The sequence below is a fragment of the Thermobia domestica genome, chromosome 6, assembly GCF_964235325.1.
Source record: "Thermobia domestica chromosome 6, izTheDome1.hap1.1, whole genome shotgun sequence".
Lineage (NCBI taxonomy): Eukaryota > Metazoa > Arthropoda > Insecta > Zygentoma > Lepismatidae > Thermobia > Thermobia domestica.
Genome location: NC_137459.1, coordinates 183856160 through 183869019, shown reverse-complemented (window position 1 = coordinate 183869019; position 12860 = coordinate 183856160). Strand labels below are relative to the sequence as shown.

Sequence of the window (12860 nt, the reverse complement as noted above, 5' to 3'; positions counted from 1 at the left end):
ACTGAAAAAAAGTTCCTTTTTCATCGTATGTGTGTTTATTAATGTTTATATTTTCTTTCAACCACTTCTTTACGAATTCCTCAACGTTGAGGGAAAAGTGGGAATTTGAGACAGCGTTACCAACTTCTACAGCGCAAAATTCTCAGCTTTTACAAAATTCCGAATATCTCGGTAAGTACTTGACTTATCGACTTCAAATAAACGTGAGAATGCTTATTATTACATAGCAAATTGTCCTATAAATTTTAAACCGTAATGTACTTCTGGCCTTTTTCGAATTATTGCACAATATCCAAACTCGACTTTTGTCTTTTCTGTTATGTCAACACTGTTTAACAAACTCATCTAAACTTGGTGTCAATTTAAACCGCTCTGGCCAATATTTAAATTATTGTGCAGAACTAGTGTGTACCTCACTCCCTGTGTGTGCAAAAGGCATTTAAATGTGACACATATTTAACGTTATTTCTCGAGAAGTTTGCAACACTGACTTGCGGGTGGCATATCTTTCGTCTTCCTTTTTAATGTTGAATTCAATTATGAAATACAATTTAGGTCGTTCCGTTTAAAAAATCATAACTTTATATTGGGTTGGCAACACTGTTCATCCGGTGATGTCAAATAAAATGTCTACCAATGTGCCCCTTTGTATAGTTGCTTCGTGCAAAGTTTTGCTTCTCTCTCTCTTTTGGTTTCTCCGTCATCAAGGTTTGACATTATAAATGACGCACCCGGTATATATATATATATATATATATATATATATATATGAACAATTTATCTGCTTTTCAGACAAGATTGTTTATTGCATTTCAATTTATAACAATGCATGTACTGTGCCATTTATGAAACCTACAGTGAAAATAGACTACTTCCGGGGTTTTACTTCTCTCTAGATTTTTTGGACAGGCACAGAGATTGTTTTCCTTATAGTTGCAATTTTTAAAAATGAACTCGATACTTTATGCCTAAAAATGTCTTCAGAGTTCACAGTGCATTTGGGATGGAGTAGGTGTAAGTGTATCAGTAGTGGAATCTGTTATTGGAGATACGGACAAAATCTCGCGGCCGAAACATCGCCGCCCAAAATCTCGCCGCCCAAAACCTCGCGGGACAAAATCTCGCTGGGCCAAAACCTCGCGTGGCCAAAACCTCGCCGCCCAAAACCTCGCGGGACAAAATCTCGCCGGGCCAAAACCTCGCGTGGCCAAAACCTTGCTGCCCAAAACCTCGCGGGACAAAATCTCGCCGGACCAAAACCTCGCGTTGCCAAAACCTCGTCGCCCAAAATCTCGCCGGGCCAAAACCTCGCCACCCAAAACCTCGCGTGGCGAAAACCTCGCCGCGAATGAAACTTTTCTTTAAAATTTACCCAATGAGTTTCTTAATATGCAATTCCACATTACAAATAATAATGATAATAATAATAACAATAATAATAATAATAATAATAATAATAATAATAATAATAATAATAATAATAATAATAATAATAATAATAATAATAATAATATACAAAACATCGTGTGCGTGGGCTTTCTCGGGTTATTCCCGTTTCCTCCCACTTTCTTTATTCGATCATTTCCTTCATCCTGGTCATCTACGTCTCCTTTAACCTACAGGACATAATCAAGGGACGTCGTAAAAACTCATATATTATTTCATACTTTCATAAATATTATTAGTTTTTTGTTGAAATTTTAAGTTTTTGGATGCTCCAAAGTTCCCGAAACTAACCCCGTTAGTTGTCATTGCTTTCCTTATGCAGACTTTCTTTCCCTATAACCAGTTTAAAAACATCCTGTCGCCCTATCTTCACATTGAAATCCTCTAATACAGAAATAGAATTTTCATATGGTATCGCGAGACTTGGTCAAATACCCGTGATACTTTTTCTGAAACAGCATCTTTTATACCGTCATCCTTATCATCTGTTGGAACATTTACATTTTGGTCAGGCGAGATTTTGGGTATGGCGATATTTTGGGGCGCGAGGTTTTGGCAAGGCGAGGTTTTAAGTCGGCGAGATTTTGGCCCGCGAGGTTTTGGCCAGGCGAGGTTTTGGCCAGGCGAGGTTTCGGCCCGGCGAGATTTTGGGCCGCGAGGTTTTGGGCGGCGAGGTTTTGGCCAGGCGAGGTTTCGGCCCGGCGAGATTTTGGGCCGCGAGGTTTTGGGAGGCGAGGTTTTGGTCCGCGAGGTTCTGGCCGCAAGGTTTTGTACCCAAACCCTGTTATTGTTATGCTATTATAGTGCACTCGTCCCCACATGCCTAGACTCTTTGCCCTCACTGTTTGGGGGGGGAGGTGGATATAGTTCGCACATCTGCTTTAAATCGTGCACCACATGTTAATTCCTGTGGCACAATTTCACTTGTAATAATTAATAACAGAATAACGTTATGTCTGTATTGAAAGAAATTCCGAGTAGACACTACCTGCTCAATAACATCGTCTATAGTTGATCTATACTCATTTGGCCAATAATGACTATGTTTTGCTGTATTCGAAAAATTTTTAGGTGGCGTATATTGAAAATTGTCTTGAATATTTATGTTCAAACTTACAACCAGGAGGGATTTTACACCATTTTACCTCTTATTCTTGATGAACTCCAATCTCGAACAATAAGGTATTTCTGCAAATAGAGGAAATGGATATACCTATAATACTTTCATTAAAATTAGATAAATCTTACCAGAGTTATCGTGGAACACGCCGACGGAAAGACACGCAAATTCCGATCGCATATACTGATAGTTTTGCTACGCTCACTTCAATTGTAGATGCTTAGGTAATCTTAAATTATACAACCATGTTTTCAAAACCTCCAACTAGCACGTTTAGTTTGAAAAGCTTAGCGTGCAGATGCTTATACAAATTCTAATGTTATAAAAAGAAAGCAAGTTCTCTTTAGTTCGTTTAGCTTTCCAATGAAAGTATAACTATTGAGTTGGCCTTCTTAAAGCAATTAACACAAATAATAATAATAATAATAATAATAATAATAATAATAATAATAATAATAATAATAATAATAATAATAATAATGGTAGATGCCATATAAACTTTATGAACATGATTGCACTTGTAATCTTTCATATAGTCTTTTTTATTAAGCCTTCCTTACCTTGAGTCCACAACTTCCTTATTGGTATGAGCTTTTCAACCAAATTGTCTTCAACTATGCGTACATCACCGATAAATGGAGGCAATATTCTATCCTTAATTTTCAGTACATCGTGAATATCTGATGCAGAATCAATATCATTATTAAGGGAATCGAATGTTCTAGTCTCTGCAACCAACATGGATATAGATGTGTGCATTAATTGCAGTAGTGCTTCTGGGTTTCTCATCGAAATCTCCATCTGAAAAATATGCAGAGGATTGTATAATCATATCGCACATTTACATTGTGTAACGGGTTTTCTTAACAACACCGACAATGTTTAAGGGGTGATTTCTGACACCAAACTGGGTGTAGGAAGTTTCCTTTTGGCTATGACCAGCTGAAAATTTGTCGAAGAAATGCAAAAACAGCCATAATTCTAGAACAAACTGTCGGATCGAAGTCGCGTAAAAGTTAATGTCCATTATTTTTAACGTAGATTCCATTAAAGCACAATTGTGTGCTGTTCAGAGGCAGCGCAAGGATGACTTTCAAAGAAACTGGAGAATTTCTTGGTATTTTATGAAAAGTTTAATGAGGAAAACAAAATAACAATTAAATGCAATATTTCAACGAATAAGAATCACGGTACATTGTTCAAATTAGGAGAACATTGTTAGAATTCGAAAGAAGGGGAGATACACATATTTGATTAATCTACTTTGTTAGTACAGAGTGATCTCTCGGAGGAAAAACTGAAATTAAACGAAGTCTAATATCTCACGTTTATGCCTTTGAGGGTAATGGACACAAAATAATAATAAAACAGATCCCGTACATCAGAAGTGAGCTCTGCTGAATCACTGTGCCTCCACTTTGAATGAGAAAATATAATTTCGATATAACAATGGTTCACCATTACTTCGGTGTAGCGCTCCCCCTTTTTCATTTTTAAGGCAAGATATGGACCTCACACTTTTACATTTTTGTAACTGCGTAATAGTAGTAGTAGTTGAGATAAGATAGCAATATTTACAGCTATCAAATTATAAAACTTCATTTATGTTACACCGGCACACAATATACTTTACATACATACGAAGGTATCACATTATTTGAGATATAAATAATGCCACGGACACTGTAAGTTTGCTCCCCAAGGACCCTAGGGATCTGGGAACCACTAATTGAGAAACACTGCTATAGAAGTATCAGTCGAGTAAATGATGTGCGTTATAAACCAATGTACAAAAAATACTGACGCTCAAAATGCGCAATTCGAAGTGTTCTCTTTGTCTGGAAAGAGTCTTCAATATTTTTGTTCTATGCCAGTTATTTCCAATTGTGAGTCGGGAACAGATTATCAATTCGTCGCCTTTTTCTGCACGATTTCGTATAGGGGGAGAAAAAAATGAGGCCACATGATTCAAAAGGCTGAGAACCATTGTTCTAGGTTAATTGAAAGATAATAAAAAATGCATGTGACTAGTGTATAAACACATCATGTAAATTTGATTTATGAGTTTTAAGCATTATTAGTTGTATCACAGATAACAAAATGATTCAGGGAGTTTTTTTTTTTGTTTTTTTTTTTTACGGGTGGATGGATGTGTAAATAAAATTCTACGATACCAAAATAAAGAAACTCATAGCCAGGTGGCAAAACTGTTGCAGTGCCACGGGCCAATCGAGAAATACGGTATTACAGATAACTTCATTTCTGATAAAGTCTAGACATTAATCTGTGAGATCACATTGGACATGCTTTGTATTAGCGTGTTTCACATTATGATGTACAACATTTATCAGGGGTCTTAAGATCAATTCTATCAGGCCTACGTAGTCAACAATAATGGACTAACTTGTAACCATAAAACTTTCAGTGAAAAGTATTGTAAAAATTCAGAAGAAATCGTTACAATAACTCACTGAAGAATTCTTAACCTTTAGCGAATTCAGGCATGACAAACACATTAGGACATAAAAGATTAGAAGAGCACTCCGAGGAAAAGGCATTTATGAAGCATAAGTTGAAGGAGCTTGAAGAGTAAGAAGAAAGTGTCAGGAAACAAATGCAATAGAGAAAGCAAAAATTTCGTATAGTAGAAAGTTCATTGCGCTTTAGTTCAGAAATGTAAGCACACCATGGATAGATTCTGCAATAGGGAAATTGGGAAAAATGGTGAGTTGTTCGTGTAGTACAAAACATTCTAAATAATTACACTTACAGAAATTGCGAACTCCAACACAACATACATATCGTATTCCAATGTTTTTCGTAAACGATAAGTGATATTCTCAAAAGACCTGTCCTTCAGAATGACAGTTCTATCTGCGAGAGTTTATTCTGTACTGGAATAAAGTACATTAATAAAGCATGTGTATCTCTTATTCTTTCGAATATTAACAGTGTTCTTCGAACTTGAACAATGTTCGACGAATGATTTATACTAGATGAAACTTTGTATTTGATTATTATTTATTTTTCTCCATTCAATTTTTGATAAAATATCGCAGGAATTCTTCAGTTTCTTTGAAGTCATTCTTGCGTCGCTCCTGCCCTACATCTAATTATGTATTGATAGAAATTACGATCAATATAATGATCGTTCTCTTTTAAACAGCTTCAATCTATCATTCTGTTCTCCAGATGTAAGTTATTTGTTATCTTCTCTTTTCTTTTCATTTTTCAACAAATTTTCTACTGATCATAGAGCCGATAGGAAGCGTTACTACATTCAGGTTAGTCTAAACATTTTGTCTTATGCTGGTGCCAGGAATCACCTCATATACCTTGTTAGTGTTGTTTAGTAACATCCAATATGAGGATAACTTCAATGGAAATTGCTATGTAAAGCAATTTAGAAACTGCCTTCCTATGAACACACCTATATTCAATCTAATATAACCTTTTCTAATTGTATATTATCAATTAGTTTATACTGTAAGCTAATGTAAAATTTTGTAGTAAACCATAGCTTAACGTATTATTTGTGTACACTCCAAAACTGATTATAAGACTAGTTGTTTTGCAATGGTAATAACGGGAATACTACTGTATATGTGAATATTACATCCAAACAAGCTACTTAAGTTCGGAATTAACAAGTGTTTCCTTATATTAATATTATTATAAGTTTTTAAATTGATGTTTTGGTCTACCTTGATTATTTATTGTTTGCTAACAGAAAGATACTTTTAATTTTAACATTAATTTACTATGTTGATTAACACATTTTATTGTATACTTTATTGAGCATGATTTTTAATACATATTTCATTAAAATTTTAGAATGTAGGTGTTACCTCATAAGGGTTTCTTCGAAACTCTCCAAGTGACTCCATATGCCGATAGTACACAAAGCTGTTTTTATTTGCTGGACTCCAAGAAATCTGTTCTAATACTATTTGTTGCAAGTCTTCAAATACTTTTGTTTCTAGTAAATTATGTGGCTGACTAAATCCAAAACGAAGTGGTCTTGTCAGAGGTAGTACTGCACTAGCAATTTTAGCTCTGGAAAAGAGATACGCTATTATGTGGCTTATGTATCCTTTTATTTAGTGATTGATTTATTAATTAAATGACAGATATAATTGGTAAGGGGCAATTTTTATATAAATTCCAACTGGAAATAAAGAAAAATGATCAACTAAAATACAATAAGATGATCATATGGAGTACATTACAATACTCTGTATGAAACATTTGAATTCAATAATTATTTTTGGCAACTCTTTACCTAAGAACTTAAAACCCGAGCAAAGACAATTTTCTTCTTTATAAATGTTTCTTATGCTTTTATTTTCCTCTCGTTTCAAGTAGAAACTCAGAATTTAGTTGAAAATGTATTTTCTCAGTGTATGTGAAAGTGACTATTTCTTTTAACGAAGTTTTTTGTCAGTATTAAGAGCCAAGATGAGGGGAAGATGAGGGATGATGAGGGAGGGTGAGTCAAGATGAGGGAGCCCCTTCTCCCATCTTGCAAATCATTCAGAAATCAATGCAACGAACCACAAAACAGCTATCAATTCCCTGGCTTCGTCGACTTTTCAATGGATAACGCCATTACTTTTGACCAAAAAGTATTCAACGATTATCCGAATAGCAGTAGTATCTTTTGGGTGTAATTTACGAGCCATTACAAAAAAAAAAAAAAAAAAAAAAAAAACGATGCTTTCCACTAAGGAAACGAATAAGCCAGAGGTGATGTTCCATTTAGGTGCAATCACATGTTGATTTGATTTGAGTTTAGCGTCATTTTCAGCAGCGAGGCTATATGAAACGTGGACCTTCACCTTAACGTGGGATCAGAACTACATGAGCTCCCGCCAGGAATCGAGCCCGGGTCTTCCATGCTTACCTACGATTGAGCTCCACAATCACACGCGAATAAATACTCATAGAAACAGAAAAGAGACAGGCATATTCGTTCTTTATTCCTTAAATTGTGAATAACAATCTGAAGAAATTTATCTGTTTTATTCTTTGATTAACCTCTACACTATTATCAAAAGAACTAAGTTCATGTGAGTATAAACAGCTGTAAACTAAATACATAAGTTTGCAAACCTGTGCTTCATCTCAGAGTTATAGAAAGGAATAATCCTACTTTCATATGTACCGTGTTATGCAAAAATGAACTAAGCGCCAAACTTTGAAAATCCACGTAAATGCGACGATGGGTTCCTGATAATCATTAGAACGTTTTGCACAATCGAAAAGAAAGCAAAACCAACACCTTTCCAAAAAAGAAACATAATTTCACTTTTGATTACGGCTACATTAATGCTGGACATCAACCTTTATACGTAATTTTCTTAAAAGTATGAAAGTGGCGCTTAGTTCGTTTTCGCAGGACACGGTACAATAAGCAATGCATGAAGTTGGCTTTATAGCTACTTCTAAATATACTGGCTTTTTTTTTTGCAACTTATACTTTCATTAATGATAAGTTTCTTGCCCATAATATTAAAATATAGACTTAAATAGAGCTACTACTTCATTCTATAAAATCCTCCCAACAAATTGGAAAGAACTCTTCGAAAAAAAAGAGTTGATAAGTTTTCAACGGAAATGCTGTCTTATTATCGCAAATCAAATATTTTAACGTAGTGTTAATATTTTGTTTATACTTACAGTGATTTGTTAATTGCATCCTCAGATTTAGCTAAGCTCTGGATAGTGCTTCTTACAAAGACAGCCACGCTGTAACTGGGTTCATACCATGTAGACACTGCAAGTCGCTGAAGTGTTGTAAGTGATGGACGGGCATAGACCAAAAGAGAAACAGCTGCTATCCTTACAACTGAGTCTTCCTCTGTGTTTTGATAAATCTTCATTAACTCTGACACTGTTTGTTCCTTATGAATGAAAGCAAGGTATTTCAAAGCGAAAACAGCCCTTGCGCGTGCATATGGCGTTTTAGCGTACTCTTGGAGATATTCTTTTATAATATGTAAAACTTTACGATGTCCAGTGTTTCCTATTGCATTTAAATAAACTATTTGTGCATTCTCTTCTTTATTCATATGCAGTCCATTTGTATAATATTCTAAGAACTTCATTGCATCACGTTCGGTACAATTACTTTTTATCATATGTACAGTATATCGTGCTGTTCGAGTGGCTTCATCGAGACAAGATACACGAAGAAAATTGGAAGACGCAAGCAAAGTTTGCATATATAAATCTTCGTAGGAGCTTGTGCTTCTTACAAGTTCCTAAAATAGAATGAAATATTTTATTTTAAATTAGTGAATAATTATATATAAAAAGTACATAACAGTGATTTTGTTAATACTTTCGGAGAGTTATAAAAGTTAAAAGATTACTAGCTTAAATTGGAAACAGTGAAAATTATATACATTTAAATTCATACATTTGTATAATAAATGGAAGCAAGAGCGTCATTTCAGATTTTGTTTGAGGGGCAAGGCCCCTTGATATAAGTAAAATTTCGCGTTTTTCATTGATTTACTACTATTCTATTGACAAAATCTATACAAATTTCAAACTCAGGGGGGAATGGCCCCTCCTTACGCCCCTAAATTACGCCTTTGAATGTAAGCTAACTTCAAAGCATAAGAAACCCATACGCACATCGCGACACAGTACAAATTCTCGCAACGCTAAACTTAAACAATCAATAAACGAAAACAAGTACTCAATCAACTGTGCTGTTACCCACTTTTGTGAGATCGTGTTTTGTATATAATAATTACACCTTCTTATTTTACTTTCCAAAGTTCCCGTATCAAGTTTCCCCATACAACAGTTCTATTTAGCCCACGTTTATTTCCCACTCAAAGTAAGTGCTGTTCTGCATCATTTGACTCTTTCAATACACCCTTTTCTTCTCCCTATTTGCTTTAAACAATTTCCTCAAAACTTTGGCAACTTCTTTGGAATTTCCTTGAAAAATATTATTGAAGCTAAAGGTGAATTCACTCACTTTCTGCTAAAACTGGCATGAAATCATTGATTTAACGTTCTACAGTCATACTCTTTCGGGTAATTGAGATGGATGATTAGTTAGAGCGAATTATCAAAGAATCACTGGAATGATAGTACGAGAGAAAACGAGAGAACCTTCGACAAAACCATTGGACATGTTTTTCTCTACAACTAAAGTACGTGGCTGGAATTGAACCAGAAACACTTTGAGCTAGAGATAAGCGCCATGTCACTGATTCACCATGCTTTCAGCTACTATTGTCTGATATAAATCGAACAAATAGGCCCAACTGGAAACTGAAAGAAATCCCAAGCCATATTTAATGAAAATTGAGTATTAAAAAAAAATAAAAATAAAAGATGGTCAATTTAATTAAAGGCTAGCTAAATCTTCGCTGGATACACACCTGTAATATCTGTATATGTTCAATTTATTGTCATACGAAGTCTTAATTACAAAAGTCAATATGCTTGACTGAAAATGTAGACACTAGGCTTAAACCAAGAAATGCTACATTATACGTAAAACAGTTTGCAGGGAAAAAGTATTTCCATCAATAGCTTCTCTGGCCAGTTTCTGTGATGTTAGTAGTGTGAAATATTTTTCCACGCCAAGTGAATTATATAAACACACACACACACACACACACACGATATACAGGGTGTTAATGAACTATACCGACAAACTGTAAGAGGTGATTCCTTACATCAAAATAAGAGAAAAACTTCATATGGACCTATGGCGGAAAGTGTATATTTTCAAAGCTAGGGCTGTACAAAATCGCGAAAAAGCCATATTTGAAGTGGCCCTATTTCGAATTCGAGAAACTGTGGATGGTGGTCCTCTTCAGCGTAAGGGAGGTCAAGCATATGCAATGCAAAAATGCATATTTCATTAATGTTCAATATCTATATAGAGTATTACATGCAGGGTGAAATTCCCAGACATGCTATCAACCGAATTTTGAGATATTCTCTGATTTTGTGATTGATCTAAAGTAGGCAAACTGTATGCCTTGATAGCAGAGAACACGGTATACTTTGGCACGATGTTGGAAGTGTTAAGGATCGTCAGCAGCACAGTCTCGCGTACTCGGGAAAACGCGTTTTGCCATGTTTTCTTCCACGCTTATAAATGAAGAAAACGGGAAATATACCGTGAAGAAATATATCGCATCACACGTTAAATATTGCGAAAAAAAAAAAAAAAAATCTGCCAGTTCCTAAAATTTCCAACTTCCCTCCGTATCATTGGATGTCCATTATTGTCAAGGCTTACTTCTTGCCTACTTAAGACCAATCATAAAGTCAGAGAATATCTCAAAATTCGGTTGATAGCATGTCTGGGAATTTCACCCTGCATGTAATACTCTATACAGATATTGAACATTAATGAAATATGCATTTTTGCATTGCGTATGCTTGACCTCCTTTACGCTGATAAGGACCACCATCCACAGTTTCTCGAATTCGAAATAGGGCCACTTCAAATATGGCTTTTTCGCGATTTTCCACCCCTAAATAACTTTACTTCACTTTACTTCACTTCCATCCCTAAATAACGCTGTAACCATGTCCTTCTTCACTGCTGCGGGGACTTCAGGATCAAAGAAACTGAAACCGATAAGTGACTCACTCAAATACCACTGCTGTCGTGAGAAAGTGTGCATTCATGTTTCTGCAATTTTTGCATTAACATTATTGTAGGAATGAATGCGTCTTAAGAGATTTAGGTCATTTCTTGGAGCTGAATCCGCAAGAGAGGAACACAATGCCTTCAAATACACTGCAACGACAAATGTTGAAGTCGCGAAACCCGTTCAGCTCACGAGATGTAAGGTGAAACTGTGACTGAAAAAGATATATCTTCAGGCAATAAATCAACTTCCCACGATGGTAGGCTTCAGGGACGTAGGATTGATACCTTCTGGAAGAATTTCGCTAAGAAATATGAGAGCAAGTTGTAAGAAGAAAGATATCAGTTCATACTTTACTGACGTGAAAACCTTTGTGACAACTTGGTCCTGGATTCCGGTGTCGAACTTTAGCTTGTCAATTGAGTTCCATGGCTCAGACAAACGTTGAAATAGTTTTATGTGTGGACCCATTGAAGCATCGAAGCACCTGAAGTTCCATTATGTGATGCCTGCAAGGGACTCCGATCAGATCCTTCTGCATTTTCTGTTCCAGTATGGCAGGGGTGCCCACAAAGGGGAGCTATGACGCAAACTACGTCATTGAAATATTTGGGGGGTTAAAATCTATATAAATATGTTTGAGGGGGTGTAAAATTAATCGATAAGATTTTCTTCATGGGAGAACACCTACGGATAGACAATTGAGGAGCTGCGTCATGGACATGAGGGGGGTGGGCACCACTGAGTATGGTATATGCTCCGTTTTGTGACCCCGTGTTATATGCTGTTGTGCACACATGTGGTAAAGTTAGAATCATTCAACGATTCAAAACAGCTTTCGACTGGAAGGCAACACTTCCATTTGGAATAGCAGGCACTTCTCATAGTTTCGAGTAATAATTCCCAGAAATGAGAACCACTATGCGATTAACTGATTCCTTAGAAGTGAGAGCAGGTAAAAACTTCTCATCCCGATGCACTGTAAGTGGACGTGGGAGACCCGGGTTCGATTCTCGGCAGGAGCTCATGTGATTCGGATTCTATGTAAATCAGTAGGTCGAGCTCCTTCGTGGCTAAGCGGTTAGCGTACGCGCCATTGGCGTGGGAGACCCGGGTTCGGTTCCCGGCGGGAGCTCATGTGGTTCGGATTCCACGTTAATCAGTAGGTCCACGTCTCATATAGCCTCGCTGCTGAAAGGGACGCTAAACTAAAATCAACTCAACTCAAATCAGTAGGTCCTGTCTCATATAGCCTCGCTGCTGAAAGGGACATTAAACTCAAAATCAACTAAACTTAACGACTATAAGTGGACCACCAGGTGGAAAAGACGAACAAACTTTACCAGCGGTTCCTTTTGCGTGCTCTTCTAATAGATTCCATATTACACAGATTTCTTGTGAGCTGTAGCCCAAAGCTTCCGCTGTAGCAGTTAGAACATGAATTACAGTTGGACGGACTCAGGGTAAAAGGTAACAAGTCACTTTTTTTCAATTTTCGGTTTTTAACACAGAGTTGTAGTATTTTAAATGGCGCTTTTCTGTATGAAAAGCACTATGAAAAAAACGTGACCAAAAACAAGTACAAGAGACGTGCAAAAGGGAATAAGTAAGCTACAATGGAATCCACACTGGGTAAAGGGGAATAAGATGACTTGTTACCT

The 12860-nt window shown here is 36.2% G+C and overlaps 1 protein-coding gene across 2 annotated transcripts in view; it reads right to left on the bottom strand.

The window, feature by feature from the left end:
- LOC145688352 (vitellogenin-like) overlaps positions 1 to 12860 on the bottom strand; it is a 303527-nt gene that overhangs the window by 124198 nt on the left and 166469 nt on the right. For both annotated transcript variants that reach the window (XM_081762496.1, XM_081762497.1), the window contains exons 9-11: positions 8246 to 8829; positions 6415 to 6622; positions 3127 to 3367 (exon numbers count right to left, since the gene is read on the bottom strand). In XM_081762496.1, the coding sequence (XP_081618622.1) occupies positions 3127 to 3367; positions 6415 to 6622; positions 8246 to 8829 (1033 nt within the window). The remainder of the gene's footprint in view (positions 1 to 3126; positions 3368 to 6414; positions 6623 to 8245; positions 8830 to 12860) is intronic.